Source organism: Geotrypetes seraphini, chromosome 4, assembly GCF_902459505.1.
Source record: "Geotrypetes seraphini chromosome 4, aGeoSer1.1, whole genome shotgun sequence".
NCBI classification, from domain to species: Eukaryota; Metazoa; Chordata; class Amphibia; order Gymnophiona; family Dermophiidae; genus Geotrypetes; species Geotrypetes seraphini.
Window position 1 is genome coordinate 200,532,371 of NC_047087.1, and position 26,050 is coordinate 200,558,420.

The 26,050-nt window shown below is 45.6% G+C and overlaps 1 protein-coding gene across 13 annotated transcripts in view; it reads right to left on the reverse strand.

Annotated features, from left to right (window-relative positions):
• The window catches only part of USP54 (ubiquitin specific peptidase 54), a 312,165-nt gene that overhangs the window by 169,764 nt on the left and 116,351 nt on the right, over positions 1-26,050 (reverse strand). For 12 of the 13 annotated variants that reach the window (XM_033941395.1, XM_033941394.1, XM_033941402.1 and 9 more), the window contains 2 exons: positions 4,735-4,905; positions 3,517-4,387 (listed from right to left, as the gene is read on the reverse strand). In XM_033941395.1, the coding sequence (XP_033797286.1) occupies positions 3,517-3,663 (147 nt within the window). In that variant the 5' untranslated portion in view covers positions 3,664-4,387; positions 4,735-4,905. The remainder of the gene's footprint in view (positions 1-3,516; positions 4,388-4,734; positions 4,906-26,050) is intronic. The other variant, XM_033941397.1, reaches the window with a different exon arrangement.

Here is a 26,050-nt window from a genome sequence, read left to right on the forward strand (position 1 = left end):
TGGGATCCTGACCAACCTCTATAATTGGGGCAGATGTGCCCTGGGAGCCCACACACCCCTGTGGGGCCCCTGGCTTACTATCAGACCTCCTAAGAGGATATTGGCTATCCAAATAAGCTCTCCATATCAAATTCACAAATTCATGAGAAAAGGCTTTACTAGGCAGTGCTGAGTCCCCTTGAGTCTCTTGGGCTCCATGGCCTTCCATGCTTTTACACATACAGGTAAGCCGCTCTTCCAGGGCTCTGGAAGAAATTTTCTCCTAGCAGACAGGGAATGGAATGGAATGGAATGTAAGTTTTCGATCAGATTCAGATCCGGACATTAAGCAAGCCAGTTGATGGACTCATGTTGTTCTGATGCTTCCAGTTGATCACCTGTTTGGAGTGATGGCAAAATGTGTTGTCATCTTGAAACAGAAACTGGCCTGGAAACAGCTGCTGAACTGATGGCACCATGCACTTTTGCAGTATTATAATATACTTGGTCCCACTGACCATTCCATTGACAATGTGCAGATGTCCAATGCCACTGGCAGCTATGCTGCTCCAGACCATGACCTTCAAAGGATGCTTCACAGTGAGGTTGAGGCACTCATGCTTGAGCTCCTCTCCAGGAAACCTCCTCACAAAGGTGTCAGCCTGGCTATCAAACAGGTAGAAGGTGCTTTCATCACTGAAAAATACCTTTTCCTACATGTCACATGTCCAGCTTGAGTGCTTCTGTATCAACTCAATCCAGATGCACCTTTGGATGTCAGTCATCAGTGGCTTGTTGCGTGCTTTGCAACCCCACAGACCAAACTGCAGGCACCAGCAATGAAAGCTGATGAGCTGTCACTGACATGACACTTGTCTGATCACTCATGCAGTAGATGAGGTGAGATAAACTTGCAATTGGTCAATGAATTGCATCGAAGTGCATGGTCTTGGCATGATTTTGATGCACTTGGACAACCGGACTGAGGCTTGTCTACCACTGAACCTGTCACTTTCTTCTTTTGTACAATCTTTATTACCATACTGTGACTACAGCCGACTTGCTGGTGATCTGGCTACACAAAAATCCTTCCTTGCTCATCACTGACACATGAACACGCTCCTCCAATGTCAGGTTCCGAGTCTTGTTCATGGTTGTTGCAGAAAATCCAGTGCTTTTTATAGCTGCTCTGTTACCTTGATGTCTGGACTGTGATTGTCTAATGAAAGCAGCCTCCTGACTGGTCAGAAATTAATGCGTGCTAATTGGACAATCTCGATCCAGTAGCTATGTTCTAGTATCAACAAAATTGTAAAATTAGAAATAAGTGATATTGAAAAGTTGATTCTAATAGCCAAATGTATCTCTTAAATATGGTACACAGACATATCTATTGGTTCAACAACAAAATTAAAATAAAAGGTCAGAAAGTTTAAAAATGTAAAATTCACAAGTGGTTCTGAACTTTTGCATACCACTGTATAAATGTCAATTATCTACATAAGCACTATTCTGTAAACACCCACTTAATTTACATAGTGGGCATATCCAAGGAGACCATATACAAGGTAGGATATAAACATTATTCCCATTTATGAGGGCAATGTAGAAAAACATTACATTATATGCATCCCTGAATTATTTAGATACTGTCTGACATATGGTATAAGCAGCGTACGTCCATTACAGAACAGACCCCCTATCACATGGCCTTGGAGTACTTAAATGGAGACACCCAATAAAAGAATTACCCCCTAGATATAGATAAAGAGAGACTGAATTCCACATTTGCAAGACAACAAAAGGCTAAATCATGTGTGGATTCCAGGCACAGCTGAGAAAGTTAAGGGACAACTCTATACAGCCTCCCTCAGCTCTCACCTGGACAAACAAGGCATAACCTCCTACAGCTATGCCGATGACATTACCATTCTCATACTCTTCGATCAACCTGAACTCTCCATGACGAACACAATATACCAAACACTAAAATCAACAGCAACCTGGATGAAAGATTACAAACTGAAATTGAACCCAGATAAAACGAAATTCATCCTCCTAGAAAACAACAAAATACCAACCATAACCAACATTGAAATCAACGCAATCAACTACCCCATACAAACCACCCTAAAACTGCTAGGAATAACTATTGACAGATGCTGCACCATGCAACCACAAATCAATAAAACAATACAAAAATCATTCTTAGTCATGAGAAACTAAAGACAAGTTCGGAAATTCTTTGAAAAAACTCAATTCCAGCTCATAGTTCAGTCCTTAATACTAGGCTTACTTGACTACTGTAATATCCTCTACCTCCCATGCCCTACAACCATAACAAAACAACTACAAGCTATCCAAAACACAGCACTAAGACTCATCTACTCATTAAAGAAACATGATCACATTACAGAAGCATATCTCCAATCACACTGGCTTCCGATCCCAGCAAGAATACAATTTAAATTCTACTGCCTACTATTTAAGACTTTATACGGAGACAGTCCAAACTACCTGAATAACCGCCTCATCCATAACACCGCAACCAGACATAGGAAAACTCACACCCCATTCTCATACCCCCCAATTATGGAGGTCAAACGGAAAAAACTATATGATGGCCTCCTGGCCACTCAAGCAGCCAAACTAGACAACCAAATCGCCAATCTACTGACGGCATCCCTCGACTACAAGACTTTTAGAAAAGAAATAAAGACCATACTCTTCAAGAAAACTCTGAAAAAGAAATAATACCGCAAGTCTCAAACTCCACCTCTCACTAAAGCCAACTACCCCAAACAAATAACCTTACCCATTTCTTACTCTGTTTGAAAATGACCAATTTTTTTTTTTTTTTGTAAGTTCTTGTTGTAATACATCTTGGATAATTCTTTTGTAATCCGCCTTGAACTGCAAGGTAATGGCGGAATAGAAATCCCTAATGTAATGTAATGTAAATGATGACAAAAATTGAGATGCTCCTCTGACAGCTCAGCTGCCGAAGTTTAAAGCGCTTACAATTAAAGCATCATTAAGATCTCATTCATTTTCAATTAGGAACTGAATTTCTTAAATATAATAGAATTAGATATGAGTGATTCTTTGGTCAATTCTAGAATTGATTTAATACAATAAAATCTAGTTCCTACAATATGTCCTTAAATACCCAGTTTCTCTCTTATCAATAATCTACTTTAGTAGTTCTAACTATTCATGATTTAATTATGTAGATAATTTTTTTTTTTTAAACATATCAATTCAAGGCATAAAATATCAATATGTTAGCAATTTTCAGGTTCTCACATTGTTATGACGGCATATTAGCCAAGGAATCTCTCTCCAAAGAAGCAGTAATTACAGGAAATCTCCATCTAATCCAAGGGACTATATAGTTTTATAAACAGATGTTTTGGCCTGTTGAAGCTGTTATCCATCTATCTCTCTTAAAAGTCAAATGCACATAGCATGAAGAGGAAGGAAATCTAACAACATATTCATGACAGAAACAGAGATTTAAAAAAACTATTTCCTTACCTGCAGTGCACTGTTAAGGAAGCAACTGTTCTGCCCTGGCTCATTGATGAGGCCTTTACTGGGCGCTATAGAGGTTGTACTGCGAGGTATCAACATTCCCTGCACACCACCTCGCCCCACTGAAAAATAATTTCTCTTCCAAGACATCTTCAAATTCAGTTTCAAAGGCAGAGAATCAGATTTTCAGAGAATCTTTCACATCAGGTGCCTTCTGCAGATAAGAATAATGCAGAGACCTCTGCACTTGGATCAACCCTTGTTAAATCAAAAATCAGAAAATATCATTTTACTTTTGGATAAATGTAGAACAGGAGCTAAAAGTATATTTGCATGAAGAAGCATGGAGAGATCAGATTATAATTGATCCAATGCAACAAAACAAAACTGCATTGTTAAAAACACATTACAAGTGCAAAAAGGAATGAATCCAGTCTTTACAAATATAACTGAACTTCCATCTCATTCTTTAATAAAATATAGCTGCTCTAACATAACAAAAAGCTTCCAGTTCCAATGGGCAAGGAGATCATTTCATTGTTTGAGTCCAGCAGAATCTAAAAGCAGCGAAAAGGTGGTGATTAAAATCCTTCTGTCATTTTGCAACAGTGATGAGAGCAATCCAGTCAGCGAAAGAGCACATAAATGAAAACAAAGCCAAAAGAAAACTTTCCAAACACCAGCACCTCTGCTCTTGATGTCCTTTGACTGTTGAGCAGTAATAAAAAGCAACTTTAGAGGTCCATGCAGAGTACTCCAAGACTTTGCTGAAAGCTATACCTAAGATAAAAACTTTTTCAGACGTCTGGATGATCCTTCACAGAGCTGTTATCTCTTCTTTCTGCTGAACTGAATTCCCGATCGTGCTAGGAACCTTTATGTAAAAAAAAAAAAAAAAAAGGGTTACATCACATAATTACTGTGCTGTGAGTTTTGTGGTGTTCTGCCAAGACCTGCATGCTTCACCTCCCACTGTAAACACTGGGCACAGAAAAACAAAAAGGGAGGAGAAAAGATGGAAAATAAGTATGTAACTATCTATACAAAATTTAAGCAAAACCATGGTAACATTTATAGAAGAATGCTATTTTTCTTCAGCTAATGTGAAAAATTTATATAAACAGAATTTTGCATTTCTTGTTAATCTAGTTAGATTTGTTCATAATAAGTCTTTTATATGCATAATGCTGCAATGGGAAAGGATTGGGATAGAAGTTATACCATCTTTTTTGATCGGTCGCTGGAGAATGAGGCACTCATCAGTTCTTTTAGGCTTCAGAGTCATTGTCATGATTTGCCATTCAAGTGCCTTTCTCATTAAACAGATGCTGCTTATTTGGCAGAAAAAATGCTTAATACAGCAAGAATCATCTTCCAAAAGATCCTGAAATCCTAAGAAGAGTGCAAAAAATAAACAAAAGTATGAAATAAGTTAACAAGCAGCCTAGATTATTTGCCAAGTAAAAACAGTTAACTTTTCAAGTAACCTAATAGAGTGGTTCTGATAAGGAGTGGCAGAAACAAACCTCCACCAAATCAGATCAAAGTAAATACAAAGAAGCATGTCTTCAATAAGGAAAACTGTATTAGTATATGACAAATGCTCAGACTACAAAAATATCTTTTGTGGATCCAGTTTCTTGGGATAAATGGGTCATGTATATGGTTCTGATACACACTTCTTCCATTTTTATTACACCTAAATAGAAAATCTAGCAATTACTCTATATTTTTCTTAAAGGTACAGTAATGACTGACAATGGAAAGAAAGATTAGGTTCTTACCTTGATAATCTTTCTTATAGATGTGTCTAGTAGTCCTGAATGGTAAGGTTTTGTCCCTGAACCCTGCAAGTTGCTGCAGAAGGATGTTACACATCTTCCGACTCCACCTCCTTTCCAGAGGGCTATGCCATGCTCCCTCAGTTCGCCCTAAAGCAGTGCAAAATGCTCTTAAAGAAAGACATAAAAAGGAGAGGTACGGGGAATATCCCTGACAGTCCAGATAGCACAGTTACTTACCATAACAGGTGTTATCCAGGAACAGCAGGCAGATATTCTCACTGATGGCTGATGTCACCAACGGAGCCCCGGTATGGAAACTTTAAAAGTGCATTGCCACTTTAAGAACTTGGAAAGTTCTCGATAGTCCGCACCGCGCATGCGCGAGTGCCTTCCCGCCCGACGTAGGCACACGATCTCTCAGTTAAGATAAGCCAGCTAAGAAGCCAACCCAGGGAGGTGGGTGGGATGTGAGAATATCTGCCTGCTGTCCCTGGATAACATCTATTACGGTAAGTAACTGTGTTTTATCTCAGGACAAGCAGGCAGCAATTCTCACTGATGGGTGACCTCCAAGCTAACAGAATGGGATAGTGGGAGAGTTGGCCTTTAAGAAAATAAATTTTGTAATACAGATTGGCCAAAGTGCCCATCCTTTCTGGAGAATGACTCCAGACAGTAGTGAGCAGTGAAGGTATGAACTGAGGACCAGGTGGCAGCTTTACAGATTTCCTCAATGGGAGTGGATTTTCTCATGCTGTGAGGCGCTTAGAACCTCCCCGGTATGACAGCATATAAATAAATAATAATTATTATTATTATAATTATCTAAGGAAAGCAACAGAAGCTGCCACAGCTCTAACTTTATGGGCTGTGATACCACTCTCCAGTGCCAGTCCAGTCTGAGCATAGCAGAACGAGATGCAGGCAGCTAGCGAGTTGGAAATCGTTCTCTTGGAAACAGGATGCCCAAACTTGTTTGGATCAAATGAGATGAAAAGTTGGGGAGAAGTTCTGTGAGACTGTGTGTGATCAAGGTAATAAACCAAAGCTCGTTTACAGTCCAAGGCTGCTTCTCCAGGAAGACAATGAGGCCTAGGAAAAAATACTGGTAGAACAATCGACTGACTGAGATGAAAGTCAGAGACAACTTTTGGAAGAAACATTGGATGTGTACACAGAACCACCTTATCATGATGGAAACTGTGAAGGGTGGAACTGCTACTAGTGTTTGTAACTCACTGACCCTCATGGCAGAGGTGTGAGCAATAAGGAATGCCACTTTCCAGGTAAGAAACTTGAGATGAGCTGTGGCCATTGGTTCAAATGGTGGCTTCATCAAACAGGAAAGAACCACATTAAGGTCCCAGACGACAGGTGGAGGCTTGAGAGGTGGTTTCACACTGAAAAGCCCCTTCATGAATCTGGAGACCAAAGGATGAGCAGTAAGAGATTTTCCCAGTACTGGCTCATGGTAAGCAGTAATAGCACCGAGATGGACTCTAATGGATGTAGATTTAAGTCCAGAGTCAGACAGAGAAAGGAAATAATCCAATACCAATTCCACTGCCAAGAAAGTTGGATCATGATTATGAAGAAGACACCAGGAAGAAAACAGAGTCCACTTTTGTTGGTAACATTGCTGTGTGGCTGGTTTCCAGGAGGCATCAATAATCTGACGGAAAGGCTGAGAGAGGAGAATTTGAGACGAACTCAGCTCGAGAGAAACCAAGCTGTCAGGTGTAGAGACTGCAGGTTGGGATGTAGAAGCGATTCCTGATTCTGAGTAAGCAGAATAGGAAATACTGGAAGAAGTATGGGCTCCCTGGAACTGAGTTGAAGTAGAAGGGAGAACCAATGTTGTCTGGGCCATCATGGAGAAATGAGAATCATGGCGGCTGCTTCCCTTTTGAGCTTGAGCAGCGTTTGCAACATGAGAGGAAGTGGAGGGAAGGCATATAAAAACCAACCCGTCCAATCCAGAAGAAAAGCATCTGCCACCAGACGGAGAGAAGAATAAAGTCTGGAGCAAAACTGGGGCAATTGGTGATTGTGAGGAGCTGCAAATAAGTCCACCCCATTGAGCAAATACAGACTGGAGAGTTGCAGAGTCGAGAGCCCATTCGTGAGGTTGAAGAATCATGCTGAGATTGTCTGCTAGTGAATTCTTCTCTCCTTGAATGTAGACAGCCTTTAAGAATAGATTGCGAACTGTCGCCCAAGACCAGATTTTCTGGGCTTCCTGATACAACAGGAGAGAGCCCGTGCCTCCTTGCTTGTTGATGGAGGACATTGCTACTTGATTGTCCGTGCAAAGGAGGAGTACTTGAGGGAAGAGGAGATGGTAAAGAGCCTTGATGGCATAAAACTTGAAATTAAATTTACACTCTCTGGCAGTCCAAAGACCCTGAGCCTGCAGATCGTCCATATGTGTCCCCCAGGCATAAAGAGACACGTCTGTAGTGATGATCTTGTGATGAGGGGGCGAGTAAAAAAGGAGACCTCTGGAAAGATTGGATGAGGTCAGCCACTATCGAAGTGACTGCAGAAGAGACGATGTCACAGATATGTGCTGTGAAAGACAATCCGTCGCTTGAGATCACTGGGAAGCCAGAGTCCACTGAGGAGTGTACAGATGAAGTCTTGCCAGTGGTGTGACAAGGACAATTGAAGCCATGTGGCCCAGAAGAACCATTATGTGTCTGGCAGAGATGGTTTGCAGAGGAAGAAATTGCTGACAGAGATGGATGAGAGTCTGAAGTTGATCTGGTGGAAGAAATGCTCTCATGAGAGTGGTGTCTAGGATTGCCCCAATGAACTGAAGATGCTGAGTCGGAAGTAGATGTGATTTGAGAAAGTTGACTTCGAATCCCAGAATCTGAAGAAAATAAATTATCCAAGATGTTGCTTGGACCACTTCCTGAGATGAAACAGCCTTGATCAACCAGTAGTCCAAGTAAGGAAAGACTTGAAGGCGGTGTGATCAGAGAGATGCGGCCACTACAATCAGTCAGTTCGTGAATACTCTGGGAGAAGATGCCAGGCCGAAGGGAAGTACCTTGTATTGGTAATGACAGTGATTGATCTGGAAATGAAGATATTTTCTGGAAGCCAGATGAATTGGGATATGTGTGTAGGCTTCCTTGAGATCCAGGGAGCATTGCCAGTCGTTTTGATTGAGGAGAGGATAAAGCAAGGCGAGGGATAGCATCTTGAATTTCTCCTTGAGTAGAAATTTGTTGAGAGCTCTGAGATCCAGATTGGGTCTCAGTCCTCCGGTCTTCTTGGGTACTAAGAAGTAACGAGAGTAGAATCCTCTTAAAGAAAGACATAAAAAGGAGAGGTACGAGGAATATCCCTGACAGTTCAGATCTGTTTTGCTCTGTAACAAGTATAACAAACAAGGTTAACAAAGATAAAAATAGAAATGGTGTGCAACCAGCGCTAAAATTCTTGGAGCTCATAGCTACTCACAACCATTTATCATGCAAAAATACCTGGGTTATTTTTTGTTGTTTTTTTTTACAGATTCATCCTAGCTGAGTGGCAGAAGCATTTTCCAGTCTCAACACACTCTCTGACTCAGACAAAAAGCAGGCTCAAAACAATGACCTGTCTCGATAGACTTGTCAGGCCCCAGGACCACTTCCCCATGCTGCTCATCCACGTCGGAACGAATGACACTGCCAAGAACACCCTGGAGGACATAGCTAGAGACTTCGGAGCTCTGGGAAAGAAGCTGAAGCAGATAGGAGCACAGGTAGTATTCTCTTCCATTCTTCCTGTTAGGGGCAGAGGAAGGGACAGGGACGAACGCATCCTGAAGACGAATGAGTGGCTACAACGATGGTGCCAGGAGATGAACTTCGGATTCCTGAATCACGGAGAGACACTACAGGGACCAGACGGACTACACCTGACCAACAGAGGTAAGAATGTCTTCAGAAACAGACTAGCCCGCCTACTTCGAAGGGCTTTAAACTAGGTAAGTCAGGGGTGGATACCCACTTTTACACCGGAGCAGTAAGTAACAATCCAGATGTAGCGAACCAACATTACGCTTCTAGGTCTGAGGTAAGTACCCTTACTGCAAACGAATCGCTAGGAGACAATTTGACTCAAATGGGTGGCTCACAGCAGGAGCTTAGCAAACAGAAAGAGTGGAGAGCTATGTATGTTAACGCACACAGCCTAGGGAATAAATTTCTAGAACTAGAAACAGAAATAGTTAATGCAGACCTAGACGTAGTAGCAATATCCGAAACATGGTTCACAGACTCTCATGGGTGGGATATAACCATACCAGGATACAACCTGATTAGACAAGATAGAGAGGGTAAGTTAGGTGGTGGGGTAGCACTTTATATCAAAGAGAATATTAAGACAACCAGGATCACAGATGTCAAGTATACTGGGGAATCCATCTGGGTAAACTTGGCCAGAGGTGGAGAAAAATGCCTGTACCTTGGTGTGGTATACAGACCTCTGAGACAATCGGAGGATAAGGATGCAGAATTAATTTTTTTTTTTAATATATTCTTTATTCATTTTCAAGATTACATTAAGTGTTAAAATATATTCAATCACATAAACAATAAATACATCACTTAGAAATAATCATTAACACATCTCACAAATTCTTATCCCCATCCCTATCCCAACCCACCCTCCCATATAGTCCATTATCATATAAAACATGTAATAATAAAATCCCCCCCCCCCCCGCAGAATTAATTGAAGACATTGAGAATATCACCTTACGGGGGGAGGCTGTTCTATTAGGAGACTTCAACATGCCTGATGTAGACTGGAACACAGTATCAGCGGCAACTTGTGTTAGCAGGAGGATATTAATGTCCATGAAGGGAGTTCGGCTCAAACAATTGGTACTAGAGCCCAGGCCATCCTGGACCTGGTACTTACGAATGGGGAAAGCGTCTCGGACGTCTCGGTGGGAGATACGCTAGCCACCAGTGACCATAACATGGTACGGTTTAACCTTAAGAAAGGCTTCCCTAGATCACAAACAAAAACAAGGGTACTCAATTTCAGGGGCACTGACTTCGCATGCATGGGAGATTTCGTCTACCAGACGCTGCAGGTTCAAGAAGTAACTGATAATGTGGAAGCTATGTGGTCAACCTTGAAATCGATCCTTCATGAGGCAACTATCCGCTACATAAAATCGGTAACCAAACAACAAAGAAAAAGGAAACCCCAATGGTTCACAGATGAGGTATCATACCTCGCAAAGGAGAAGAAAAGAGCATTTCTCTCATACAAACGCATGGGGGAAAAAGAAGCAAACATTGAATACAGGACAAAGTCTGCAGCGGTCAAAACAGCAGTCAGGGAGGCCAAACTTCATACGGAAGAAACTCTAGCGAAGAACATCAAGAAAGGGGACAAATCCTTCTTCAGGTACATCAGCGACAGGAAAAAGAACACAAACGGGATAGTACGCCTTAGAATGCCAGATGGGAATTATGTGGAAACTGACTCCGATAAAGCCGAACTACTGAATGATTACTTCTGTTCAGTCTTTACCTGCGAGGCACCAGGGCACGGGCCTCGGCTGGATGCAAAGCAAAGCATGGATGACCCATTTCAGAAGTTTGAGTTCACACCAGCTGATGTTTACAGAGAACTGTCAAGACTCAAGGTGAACAAAACCATGGGACCGGACAATCTGCACCCAAGAGTGCTCAGAGAGCTATGCGATGTCTTGGCGGAACCGTTAGCCATGCTCTTCAATCTCTCTCTAAGTACGGGGAGAGTCCCCCTGGACTGGAAAACTGCCAACGTTGTTCCTCTGCACAAAAAGGGTTGCAGAGCGGAGGCTGCGAATTACAGACCAGTAAGTCTCACATCAATAGTGTGTAAACTCATGGAAACTCTACTTAAAGGGAAATTAGACACGATATTGGATGAGAGGAATCTGAGGGATCCCTGTCAACATGGATTCACTAGGGGCAGGTCATGCCAATCCAATCTTATCAGCTTCTTTGACTGGGTGACAGGAAAGCTAGACTCGGGAGAGTCTCTGGACATAGTATACTTGGATTTCAGTAAAGCGTTTGACAGTGTCCCACACCGTAGACTATTAAACAAGATGAAATCGATGCATGGGTCAATGATTGGCTGAGTGGAAGACTTCAGAGGGTGGTGGTCAATGGCACCCTCTCTAAGACATCGGAGGTGACTAGCGGAATGCCACAGGGCTCAGTCCTGGGACCATCCCTTTTTAACATATTCATAAGGGACTTGACCCGAGGGCTTCAGGGAAAAGTAGCGCTGTTTGCCGATGACGCCAAACTGTGTAATATAGTAGGTGAAAGCGATCTCACGGATGGTATGACGCAGGATCTGATCGAGTTGGAAAACTGGTCCTCAACATGGCAGCTGGGCTTCAACGCAAAGAAGTGTAAGGTGATGCATCTCGGCAGCAGAAATCCATGCAGAACATACACCTTAAATGGAGAAACACTAGCTACGACTTCAGAAGAATGGGACTTGGGAGTAATCATCAGTGCAGACATGAAGGCTGCCAAACAGGTAGAGAAGGCCTCATCTAAGGCAAGGCGAATGATGGGATGTATCAATAGAAGCTTCGTTAGCCGTAAACCTGAAGTCATAATGCCACTGTACAGAACCATGGTGAGACCTCATCTGGAGTACTGTGTGCAATTCTGGAGGCCACATTACCGTAAAGATGTACTTCGAGCTGAGTCAGTCCAGCGAATGGCCACTAGGATGGGCTCCGGACTCAAGGGTCTCTCATACGAGGAAAGACTGGGCAAGTTGCAGCTCTACTCTCTAGAGGAGCGCAGGGAGAGGGGTGACATGATTGAGACATTTAAGTACGTCACAGGTCGTATCGAGATGGAAAACGACATATTCTTTCCTAAGGGACCTTCAGTCACAAGGGGGCACCCGCTCAAACTCAGAGGAGGGAGATTTGGTGGTGACACCAGGAAGTATTTCTTCACAGAAAGGGTGGTGGATCACTGGAACAAATTACCGGTGCAGGTGATCAAGGCCACTAGCGTGCTCGACTTTAAGAATAAATGGGACATCCACTTGGGATCTCTACGTGGGTCGAGCAACACTCTGACTTAGTGGGGTGGGTCAGTAGAGTGGGCAGACTTGATGGGCTATAGCCCTTTTCTGCCGTCATCTTTCTATGTTTCTATGTTTCTACCCCCTGCAGCAAAAGAGATGCCCACTCTCTCCGCTGCCAAGTGACCCCACTGCCATAGAAAGCTTCCCCTGCCTCCGACACCCCCTCCCTCTTACCTCCACATAGGTGCACGGAGGGATGCGGACTCTCTCCTCTCAGCTGGCTTGCCTGTGTCGTCTAAAATTGGCCTTTCCCCTCCCCAGTGTATCTTAGGATTCTGTTTGGCCCAAGTTCTCAAGACTTCCACTGCACAAGTCTGCATCTTCTCTGGAAACCTCTGGGCACAAAAGCCTCAAACTTCAGATGCTCTCTCCCCCCCCCCTCCAGAAAATATTTGTAAAAACTACAGAGCAGATTAGAAAGACACCTTCTCAACTTGCCTGCAAAAAGGAAAACTGGGGAAGCATGGCACCTTTGGGAAGGAGGTGGAGTCGAAAGATGTATGACATCTTTCTGGAGCAACTTGCAGGTTCAGGGACAAAAGCCTACCGTTCAGTACTACTAGACATATTGCACTAGAATTTGCATTTCACATCAATTCTCTTCCTTTGTTTTGGGACAGTTTTACTGTGCATTAGTGGCCTCTGAAAGCTAACAGAAAAATGGATTAGTTCAATAAAATTGTATTTTCTTATTTTCCATTTTTGTTTTATTTCTACATTTGTTAAATTGTAAAGTGGTGATTGGTATTTTTTCAAATTTACATCTGCTCTCTTTATATTTTGCACAGTATTAGGGAACATAAAATTGTTTGTTTCGTTACATTGCATGCAGTGTCTGGCTTCTTGGCAGTTCAGTAACTTCTGTTTATATATTTTTATTTTTAGTTTGTGATTACTTATTCCATATTGGGCGTGATTACTTATTCTATATTCTATACTGTGTGTATGAAAAAGATATGATTTCTGTTAGCATTGACTGTTAAGGATCGATCTGTATTAATCTGGCTTGTTTAGTTTTACAATGGGTGTAATGATGTTCTTAAACACTGCAGTGAGCACTAGATGCTGCTGCCTTTTCCTAAGTGCACCCTTGCTATGTGACTCGTCAATTATTACTAAAAATAATATTTTATATAGGTTAGGGGTGTTAAAAATGATCAGAGCCGGGTGCCAAATACACTAGGTACACCACTGTAGGGATCAAAACTATTTACCTCCTATCCTGGGAAAATTTCCATTCCTCAAAAACCCATTAATCCATTCTGACAGAATAACTAAAAAGGATGGAGACCAAAATACAACTGAAAAGACAATTTAGAATTAACTCCTGGATTTTGTAACCAGCACCCATGTTGGTGGCTGCCTTAAAAGCAGCCGCCTATAATCATGCAATTGCGCCTGTAACAAAATCACACCTGATTTATGCAAAGCTACGTGGCTGAAATGTAGGCCCAGAATACCCTGGCCTACATTTCAGCTGCCTATCTTTGTCACGGGATCCTAAAACCAGACTGCAGCTGCCATAAGCTGATCGCAGATGCAGGGAGTCCTGCCGGTTCAAGATGATCAGGGAGAAATTCCCCTGCCGCAATCAGCTTGGCCAGCTGCAGCGGACAGAAGCCGCCCCCCCCCCCCCAATTGGCAGAAGGGATACCCCTCCTGCCTGACGCCCCTCCCTGACACCCCTTCACATCAGAAATCAGCAGAAGGGATGCCTACTCCCTCCTTCCTAAGAAATCCCCTAACACCCCACTCCAAACTACCGGAAACCTCAACACTCCATATCTTAAATGACACTCCAGCAGGAGGGATGCCTATTCCCTCTTGCTGGCAGGCCCGCCTCTTCAAAATGGCAGGCCTTCCCCTTCCCAGTGAGGTCTAAGGCTCTGATTGGCCAAGGTGAAACAGGTGGAAGGTGCCTTAGGCTCCTGGGCCAAAGAGTCTTAAACCCCTCCCAGTACATCCCAGGATGCACCGGGAAGAGGAAGGTCTGACATTTCAGAGGCAGGCCTGCCAGAAGGAGGGAGTGGGCATCCCTCCTGCCAGATTGTCATTTAAGGAAAGGGATTGTGGGTGTCCGTGTGGGATATTGGAGGGTTCGGGGGGGGTGTCAGGGGTTTGAGGGGTGTTCTCAGACAAAAGGGGGTGTGCATCCCCCTGCCAATTAGGGGAGGGGGTCTTCTGTCCACCATAGCCGGTTCAGTTGACTGGGGATAAATTCCCCTGCTGCGATCAGCTTATGGCAACTGCAGTCAGGTTTTAGGATCCTGCGGTTGACATTAAGGCCAGGGTTTTCTGAACCTACATTTCAGCTGCCTATTTTGGCATTAATCGTGGCTAGGTAGCTACTTTAGCACACCTAAAGCTACTTCGGCATTGGCCACCCCTACTTTGGCATTCTGCAACCTAAAGTGGCTATCTAGTCAAGATTCTGGCACTTTTTATTTAAGCGTCAGTAGGCACTTCAACCTTGCCTTTTTTTGCCATTTCTAATGGCATTTTTCAACTACCTTAGGCACCGGCAGGGCGCCTACCGATGCCTAAGTTCAGATGCTGGTTTTATACTTTCTCCCTTAGTGCCTAACCTTATTATATTAGAGGTTTGTGACCAATAACAATCTGCAGGACATCACTTCAAGGATAAATTTGACACATTGAGGTAGCTGAGTAATTACAGACCACATTGCTACAATAAGATGAGGATGAAGTAAGCTAGCTTCTGCCAGCTATAACTTCATCCATATTTGTCAAATGAAATAATTTATAAAGTTTCTTCAGATCTATACCTAAAAAATCAAAATAATATTCTTTCCTAGAGTTCTTCAGTTTTAATTTATAGGTTTGCACAGCTTGTCACCAAGCCTTTCTAGCATCTTCAGACACACATTTCTTCCATTTCTTTTCCAACATTAACAATTCCTTCGAAAACCAAGGGTCAAATTTCCTATTTCTTTTTCTTTGAATCTTAATAGGGGTTATTTCATTCAAAATCCTTTGGCTTATTTCTTGAAGGTGAATCACTATCTCACAATTTTCTAAGATAGATATCATCAGTGAATAAAGCATCTACTTTATCCCAAAACAGACTGGGTTTTCATTTCTCTCTAAATTGACAATTAATTTGCTTAGAGTTATTGAAAACTATTTTTCCTTCCATTTTATAGTAAAAACAAACAGTGATCTGACCAGAGAGTAGGTAAACAAGAATTAGAATAGAACACCTTCTTGCATATTTTGACCTGGAAACGCAACATTAATTAATAAACGGCCCTTTTCATCTCACATCCTTGTCCTATCAAGTCTCTACCAAACTCACCTGAGGATAACTAAACTTCAATATCAGAAAGATATGAAGATCACTTTTTAAGGGGGATCAATTAAGCATTAGCACACATTACACTTTGGTGCCTGGTGCTCTCCCGTTGCATGACCACCTCAAACTGCACATATTGGATCACCTCAGAAAAAAAGTTTTCAACCAACTTCAAAATTTTTCAGAAGGAATGTACAATTATACAGGAAAATAGGAAACTTCAGAGACAGATTCTATTAAAAACAAATAAATTAGGATGCATGAATTTTGGTGTAAGGCAACATATTGCATATTTTCACTTTAAGCAAAATACTATTTGTAATAAAATCACACTATTTAAATTAGACTAAAATGCTAAAAGTTCAAGTTGTGAAGTCATTTAACAAGTATAGAGATCACAGATCTCTATTACTATTGACATAACAAGCCTACTAATAGAAGAATGAAATAGAAAAACTGGATTAACCTGTCCATTGTTTCTGTGTGACTATTTTAGTGCCTCATTAAAGAGTTACTGTTCTTACGAATACACTATAAAACCAACACAATACCTAAGAACCATTATAAAGGGTGGAACTCAGATACAGAGCCTGATGTAGCCTATTTGAAGTAAATAAATAATTGTAAATATTGCTCATTACATAGCAAAGAGATATTCGTGTACTCAGGACAGGAGACACTCCTCTGGAGATCAGCTTCTAAAAGGAGACATTGGTACGACGAGTGACGTGATTAAATTTGCAGACAATACAAAGTTATTCAGAGTAGTGAAGACACAGGGGGATTGTGAAGATCTGCAACGTGACGTAATCAGGCTCGAGGAATGGGCATCGACATGGCAGATGATGTTCAACGTGGATAAGTGTAAAGTGATGCATGTTAAGTAACAAAAATCTCATGCACGAATACAGGATGTCCAGGGCGGTACTTGGAGAGACCTCCCAGGAACGAGACTTCGGAGTTCTGATCGACAAATCGATGAAGCCATCTGCGCAATGTGCGGAGGCGGTGAAAAGGGCGAACAGAATGCTAGGAATGATAAAGAAGGGGATCATGAACAGATCGGAGAAGGTTATCATGCCATTGTACCAGGATATGGTGCGCCCTCACCTGGAGTACTGCATCCAGCACTGGTCGCCGTACATTAAGAAGGACACGGTACTACTCGAAAGGGTCCAGAGAAGAGCGACTAAGATAGTTAAGGGACTGGAGGAGTTGCCGTACAGCGAAAGATTAGAGAAACTGGGCCTCTTCTCCCTCGAACAGAGGAGATTGAGAGGGGACATGATCGAAACATTCAAGGTACTGAAGGGAATAGACTTGGTAGATAAGGACAGATTGTTCACCCTCTCCAAGATAGGGAGAACGAGAGGGCACTCTCTAAAATTGAAAGGGGTAGATTCCGTATGAACGTAAGGAAGTTCTTTTTCACCCAGAGAGTGGTAGAAAACTGGAACGCTATTCTGGAGTCTGTCATAGGGGAAAACACCCTCCAGGGATTCAAGACAAAGTTAGACAAGTTTATGCTGAATCAGAACGTACACAGGTAAGGCTAGTCTCAGTTAGGGCGCTGGTCTTTGACCAGAGGGCTGCCGCGTGAGCGGACTGCTGGGCACGATGGACCACCAGTCTGACCCAGCAGCGGCAATTCTGAGACTAGCCCTACCTGCATATGTTCCGCACTATTTAACCAGCCAAGAATGGCTCCTGGCCGATTAAATAGCATTTTGTCAATTAACTACTAATAATTAACAAGCGATATAGCTCACTATCTCCACTGAATATTCTGCCAGAGTCAACGCATCATATTCTGTCTCTAGCAGTATTCAAATCCAAGCTAAAAGTCCAATTTTTCAAAGCTGTTTTCAATTCTTAACTCCAACTCACCGTCAGATATCTATACTAGAGAATGATATGGGGGTAAAAATTGTCCCCGTCCCCGCGAGCTCGGCCCAATCCCCACCCTGTCCCCACCCCATCCCAGCAAACCATCTGATCCCATCCACACACGCCTGGAATAGTTATGATTTTATACTGAATTTATTTTATTAAAGTATAAAAAGAAAATGATATTCTGTACAATTCATTTTATAAATCACAAATACAGAGCAAGGATCGAAAGATTAGGTTTCTTATCTCTGCTAATCTTCGCTCTTGTAAATCTTCTCTGTAGGCTGAATGGTAGGGTTATCAATCCCTTCCAACCCTGACAGGGAATGTCGGGCCTGTAGGGAACTCAAAACCATAAGTCTGATCCCTCCTCCTGTGGCAATCTCCTGTGACACTCCCCTGGAATATCAGTCAGTGCCCAAGCCAGGTAGAACTACAGCAAAAGCAGGAAACAAAAGAAAAGAGAGAGAGGGGGGTGCGAGGACTCCCTGCTGCATAATCAATTCTGCTCATAATAAACAATTTCAAAACCATTATTGCCTTAGGCTCAACATAGCATAAATAGCAAACTTGAACAATAAACAATTTGGAACAGTACACATTTGGATAAAGGAGACTCAGCTTGAGGGTTCAGAAGGGGGCAACCACCCAGGAACCCCTTAAACCTTAAATTAAGGACAAGTATAGAATTCTCAGCGAGGCTGGTCAAAGACAGAAATCCAGCTTATCAGTTATGGGGTAAGGCGACCTGCAAATCGGACAATAAACTCTGGACGGGTATTCAGCCTACAGAGGAGATTTACAATCCCTCTGTAGGCTGAACAGTAGGGATGTATCAGAGCAGTCCCATAACATTGGGGAGGGGGGCTCGATGAGCCTACCACCAGGACTGAAGCTCCAAAAGCCGCATCATGCTTAGCCGCCACTTCAAGCCAATAAAACTTTGTGAAAGTATGGAGAGAGGCCCATGTGGCTACCCTGCAAATCTCCTCAGGAGAAACAGCTGTTGATTCGACCCAAGAGGAAGCCATTCCTCTGGTAGAATGAGCCTTTACCACAAGGAGAGGCTTCTTCCCCGCTGACACATAAGCAGCGGAAATTACCGCATGGATCCATCTAGAGATGGTAGCCTTAGAAGCAGGCCTACCCCTACGGCCAGGACCTGCCAGCACAAAAAGATGGTCCAAAAGCCGGAAGTCATTCATGGCCTCTAAGTATCTCAGAAGGAGACGCCTCATATCCAGTGTCCGCAAAATAGTCCTTGGACTTGGAGCCTGATGGAACAAAAGCGGTAAGCCGAACTTCCTGATTTACATGGAACGCTGAAACCACCTTCGGAAGAAAAGAAGGCATGGTCCTCAAGAGGATCGCAGAATCCGAGATTCGGAGAAAAGGATCTCTGCATGAAAGAGCTTAAAGCTCCGATACACTACGTGCGCACAGAAGTGACCGCTACAATGAAAACAGTCTTGATGGTGAGATCTTTCAGAGAGATCTGATCCAGGGGCTCATATGGTGGACGAGCCAGCGAGTAGAGAACCAGGTTCAAATTCCACGTCGGACAAGGCAGCCGCAAAGGAGGCCCCAACTTTTGTCTTGAAACCCTGGAAGGTGTTTCCCCTATAACAGACTTCGGAAGAGCGTTCCAGTTTTCTACCACTCTCTGGATGAAGAATTTTCTTACGTTTATACGGAATCTATCCCCTTTCAACTTTAGAGAGTGTTCTCTCATTCTCCCTACCTTGGAGGGGGTGAACAATCTGTCTTTCTCTATTCCCTTCAGTATTTTGAATGTTTCGATCATGTCCCCTCGCAGTCTCCTCTTTTCAAGGGAGAAGAGGCCCAGCTTCTCCAATTTCTCACTATACGTGAGATCCAGGGAAGCCAAGAATTCACCAGGGGCTACTGCCGCAACGACTGAGCGCACCGTTTCCATCTGGAAACGTGGAACTCGCAGGAATGCATTCACTGCTTTTAGATCCAGAATAGGTCTCCAATCTTCTGAGCCTTTCTTTGGAATGATAAAGTATATCGAGTATCTCCCTGAGTCCAAGTCGTCTTCTGGAACGGGTTCAATTGCTGCCAGATTTAGCAGCCTGCTAACAGTGGCCCGCACACACAGGGCCCTCTCTGGCTGTCCTGTGGGCGAAGCCAGGATGAAATCCGATGGAGGTCACTAGTCTGAGGCCTTCTTTGAGAACTTCCAGGGCCCACCAGTCCAAAGTCACCTGCTGCCACTCTTGTCAGGAAGGCCAAGAGTTGACCCCCCCCCAACCCGAAGGAGAGGTGCCAGAGGCCTGGTGTCAGAACTGCTTCTTAGCGGGGGCAGGAGGACGTTTGTTGGTAGATTGCTGATGGGCCAGACCTCCAAAGCGAGGTCTGGAGAAGGCTCCGAATCTTTGGCCCAAAGCCAGGGGCCCGGCGTACTGGTGAGGGCGCCAGTAGGGATGAAAATTCAGCCATCCTGAGCCCTGGGCAGAGCGAGGCTTAGAGCACGGCAGGACCTTAGGTTTACGGTCCTGAACACTGGCCAGGAGGTCATCCAGACCTCGGCCAAATAAGAGCATACCTTTAAAGGGTAGCCTGCTTAGCATGGCCTTGGAAGAAGAATCACCAAACCACTGACAAATCCAAAGCATTCTTCTGGCTGACACTGAATAAGCTCCTAGCTTAGCAAAGACCTTCATCATGTCATAAAGGGTATAAGCCAAGTAGTTTACCCCGGAGACCAGGAAATCCAGGTCCCAGAGGACTACATCCTCAGGATCATGTCGGAGCTTAGAGTGACATGCACGGGCGACAAAGGATGTGGTTGCTGTAGCCGCTCCCCAGCCGCCATGGAATCAAAAAGGCGCTTGAGGATGAAATTCACTCGCCTGTTCTGAACATCTTTCAGGACTACCGTATTTTCTCGCATATAACGCACGCGTTATACGTGGTTTTTACATACCGCGCATACCCTTGCACGTTGTACAAAAATTTTTTACATAGTTCCCCCCCCCCGATTCACCCCCACTCCCCGCAGGACCGCTCGCACCCCCACCCCAAAGGACCACTCACACCCCCACCCCGAAGGACCGCTCGCACGCACTCCCACCCGAACCCCCAGCCTGAAGGACCGCTCGCACCCCCACAGCCTCCCGACCCCCCCATCATGTAGAAGCTCCAACCAGTGTCCTGCTTCTTCCTCTTGGCGGTCCCGGCCCTTCTGTGAGCCCTGCGCCTTCCGCTGCTTCTTCCGGCGGTACCGCCCTTTCTCTGACGTCAAGCCCTCTTGCCCCGCCGACTCCCCGACTCCCCGACACGATCGGGGCAAGAGGAAGCTCAAGCCCTCTTGCCCCAGCCAACCGCGGCATCCCCGACACGATCGGGGCAAGAGGGAGCTCAAGCCCTCTTGCCCCAGCCAACCGCGGCACCCCCGACACGATCAGGACAAGAGGGAGCTCAAGCCCTCTTGCCCCCCCCCGACTCCCCGACATGATTGGGGCAAAAGGGAGCCCAAGCCCTCTTGCCCCGCCGACTCCCCAACTCCCCGACAATATTGGGCCAGGAGGGAGCCCAAGTCCTCCTGGCCCTGGCGACCCCCCCGCCCCCCGCTAGTTGTTCGGGCCAGGAGGGAGCCCAAACCTTCCTGGCCACGGCGACCCCCTACCCCCACCCCGCACTACATAACGGGCAGGAGGGATCCCAGGCCCTCCTGCCCTCGACGCAAACCCCCCCTCCCCTCCCTCGCCCCCCCAAGCACCTCTGACCGCCCCACAACCAACCCACGACCCCCCTGGCCGACCCCCACGACACCCCCACCCCCCTTCCCCGTACCTTTGTGCAGTTGGCCGGACAGAGGGAGCCAAACCCGCCTGTCCGGCAGGCAGCCAACGACGGAATGAGGCCGGATTGGGCCATCCGTCCCAAAGCTCCGCCTACTGGTGGGGCCTAAGGCGCCTGGGCCAATCAGAATAGGCCCAGGAGCCTTAGGTCCCTCCTGGGGGCGGGGCCTGAGGCACATGGGCCCAACCTGACCATGTGCCCAAGGCCCCGCCCCCAGGAGGGACCTAAGGCTCCCGGGCCTATTCTGATTGGCCCAGGCGCCTTAGGCCCCACCAGTAGGCGGAGCTTTGGGACGGATGGGCCAATCCGGCCTCATTCCGTCGTTGGTTGCCTGCCGGACAGGCGGGTTTGGCTCCCGTCTGTCCGGCCAACTACACAAAGGTACGGGGAAGGGAGGTGGGGGTGTCGTGGGGGTCGGCCAGGGGGGTCGCGGGTCGGCTGGGGGGGCGGTTGGAGGTTCTTGGGGGGGCGGTTGTTGGGGGGAGGGGGGTTTGTGTCGAGGGCAGGAGGGCCTGGGATCCCTCCTGCCCGTAATGTAGTACGGGGTGGGGGTAGGGGTCGCCGTGGCCAGGAGGGTTTGGGCTCCCTCCTGGCCCGAACAACTAGCGGGGGGGGGGGGGTCGTCAGGGCCAGGAGGACTTGGGCTCCCTCCTGGCCCGATATTGTTGGGGAGTTGGGGAGTCGGCGGGGCAAGAGGGCTTGGGCTCCCTTTTGCCCCGATCGTGTCGGGGGTGCCGCGGTTGGCTGGGGAAAGAGGGCTTGAGCTCCCTCTTGCCCCGATCGTGTCGGGGAGTCGGCAGGACAAGAGGGCTTGACGTCAGAGAAAGGGCGGGTCCGCCAAGAGGAAGCAGCAGGACACCGGTAGGAGCTTCTACATGATGGGGGGGGTCGGGAGGCTGTGGGGGTGCGAGCGGTCCTTCAGGGTGGGGGTGCGGGTGCGTGCGAGCGGTCCTTCGGGGTGGGGGTGCGAGCGGTCCTGCGGGGGGGGGGTGAATAGGACGTCGGGGGGGCATCAGGCTTTCAGGGTGGGGACAGGACTTCAAGGGGGAGAGGAGAGTCGGGGCGGGCAAAGGAGAGTCGGGGTGGCCAGAGGAGAGTCGGGCAGCATGCGCGGTATACGGGTGTGCGCAGTATACAAAAATTTCTGTACATAAATGTGTGTTTTCAGCGCGCTATACCCGTGTGTGTGTTTTACACGGGTGCGCGTTATCTACGTGAAAATACGGTACTCCTCCATCAGAGGGTAAGGAAGTGCGCTTAGTGACCTGTGCCACAGCCAAATCCACTTTCGGTGGGATCAATCATTTGGTGAACTCCGGGGCCATGGGATACAACTGCGCCATGGCCTAGCGCATTTGAGGGGACCCTCTGGGGACTTCCAGACTTCTGTAAAGATACTAGTCAAGTCTGAATTGTCCGAAAAGGAAGCTGACAGCGAATGCTGATCACTCATTATGGAGCATTCCGCCTGTTCTGGTAGGTCTGAATTCAGGTTTTACTCTCCGAGGGACTCAGAAATAATATCCGCCAGATGGCTAGTCTTAAAAAGCCTGCGCACTGCCGGGTCGTCCCCAAGATCCTGGGACCCACTCTCATGAGGATCACGATCTGAGAGATTAGCCACATTTGCTGATGCTGCCAAGGAGATCTGCAACAGTAAAGAGACAGAGATCAAAGCAGAAGCAATGGTGGGCACCGGCCGCCTGCTCTCCAGGATCCCTGAGAGAGAACATAAAGACTTGCTGGAATCCAGAGGATGGGAAACCCCCATCTGCTGAGCTGGATTCTGAGTGGAAGAGACAGGCATGGCTTTTTTAAGCAGAAAAGCCCCATATTCACAAATTCCGGTGAAAAGAAGTCACCTGCTACAAGGGCCGCTCTACACCCATCTAACTTAAGAGTGCATAGATGATTTAAGAGTTTTTCCCAGAGATGCGCTTGCATTTTGCTGAAGTGCCTTCTGCACCCTTTTTATGGCCACCAGATGCGCCATTCGCGTCTCTGGTAGAAGGGGATGTAAGGTGGCCCTCTCCAGAGGAGGGAAGCGTGAAATCCGCGGACCGCAGCACACATGATACACAGCTGCGAAACCGCTAGCCATCTGCTGCATTTAAGGCATGAATCCATGCCATCCTGTCCCGAGGAGGTCATCTGAGAAGTTTGCAGCGAAAACGGAGCTCCCAATCTCAAAAAATATACTTTTGAAAGTTTTAAAGAAGTTTAAAGATGGCTACCACAGGTGTCGATTGTGCCCTAAAACGGCCCAGGAAAAACACAAGGAACCTAGGAAAACAGCAATTCTGTGATTTTACAGGTGGGGGGGGGCCAGGGCATGCAGGAAAACCACCCTAAAACCCTCTTTCTAGGACCCTCCCCCCAAAAAAAATTGCCAAGCCAGCGTGCACACAGAAACCCACAGTGGTATGTGCTGCAACAGAAAAGAATGGCAGGCAAGCTTAATACAGAGCATGCAAGGAGATCAGTACTTCAGGAGCTGAGAAAACTGGATTGCAGGTCTTCTGACCGCCTCACCTTCTCTGTCACCTCAGTCAGTGGCTACTAGGACCTCGCAGTACAATCAGGGAAGGTACGCAGTCCAGTCCCGATCCTGGGCACGCCTCCATGAAACTGTGTAGTCTGTGCTCTACCCCTTAGCAGACGAACCCGGGGTGAGTTTGCTCCCGATTTCGGAGCCCCAAACTGACCTGCAGGCTGTCCAGAGGGTTTGCTGCAGCAGCAGGTAACCTCCCAGAAGCAGACAATTTTAATAGAAAAGTCTGTGATCTCCCACCGAAGGATGTCCCCTCAGGGTGAATCCGCAGCACTAGGGAAAGACCCGCACCAAATATCAAATTAATTTACTAGAATTTATGAAAATAAAACACGAGCAGAAGAGAAGAGCCCCTACAGCAAAGCTGTAGAAAACGAAACTGATATTCCAGGGGAATGTCATAGGAGATGACCATCGGAGGAGGGGTCAGACTTTGGTTTTGAGTTTCCTACAGTTCAGGGCTGGGATTGATAACCCTACCATTCAGCCTATGGAAGGATTGTACAAGAGCCCTGTCTCCCCTTTCCTCCCCCTCACAAATATCCCCTCCACTATTGAGAAGAACTGAAGTCAAATTACTACAGAATGCTACATAGAAAAAAATCAAGCTAACAGAACACTTCTATCACACAGTTATGTCTAACACCAGCTCTAGCAGGATACATATTTCAAATCTAATATATTCTAATCACAAAATAGAAAATACAATTATTTTTTTCTACCTTTTATTGTCTCATCATTTTATTCTTCAAATCATGTTGGTCTCAGGTGCTGGTCTCTGTTTTCTTTTGGCTTCTCTTAACTCACTTGCCAGGGTCTCCTGTCCATTTGACATTTCTTCTTTCTCCATGCTCACCATCCATCTTCTATCTCTGTGTATGTATTGTTCCCTATGTCTCCTATATGTCCCTTTCTAGTATTTCCCCTGTGCCCATTTCCCTGTCTTCATCATATCTCCATTCTATGTATACAGTATCACTCCTCTATATCCCCCTGTCCAGCATCTTCCTTCTCCATTCTTATTCTCATGTCTAGCCATCTTCTCTCTGTGTCCATATACCCTCCCATGTCTAGCACTACCCCTCTGTGTCCATATACCACCCCTATACAGCATTCCCTTTTTTGTCCCTGTTCCTATGCTCCCATCCATGCTCACTATCTCACCTCTTTTTATATTTCTCCCTGTGTCCAGCTTCTCCCCTCTTACACCAATGTGCCTCTCACACTCTCTCTTTCCTCCCTCCCTACACTATGTTCAATATTTCACTTACTTGTCCTTCATCCCCTTGAAACAATTTACACTTATGCTGATGACATCCTTGTCCTCCTCAAGACCGACTCGAACCTTACTAATCTCTCAGAGAACATATCCTCTTGTATTTCGAACCTCCAATCTTGGGCCCACACCGTCCAAATGAAATTGAATGAATCCAAGACAAAACTACTTTGGCTCGGCCCAAAATTAGTTCAGCTACCCTCCTCAATCCCACTGTCCTCCGGCTCCACTCTACAGCTCGAATTCTCCAGCAAGGTCCTGGGCATCATCATTGATTCTACATTGTCCTTCATTGACCACCTCAACTCCCTGGTAAAAAAATGCTTTTTCAGCTTACACATGCTGAGGAAAGTAAGAACCTGTTTCCATCAAAAGCATTTTGCCGTTCTTGTCCAATCTATCATCCTCTCCAGACTGGATTATTGCAATTCTATCTTCATAAGCCTAACAAAGAAAAACCTTCACAGACTCCAACGGATTCAGAATGCCGCGGCTAAGCTTATCTTTGCAAAAAGTAAATTTGATCACGTCTCACCGCTCCTGTCCAAGCTTCATTGGCTTCCGATAATTTCCAGAGTCCACTTCAAATGCATCTGCCTAACTTTCAAGATCCTCCACAGCATCCTTCCTCCTTTTATTCCACTTTCTTGGAACTCCTCAAATCTTAATACCACCATATCTACCCAAAAATTGAAACTATCCTTCCCCTCATTAAAAGGCATTTCCCATCCATGAAAGCTGGGGACTTCCCTCCCCTTCAGATTCACCGAGCTCTG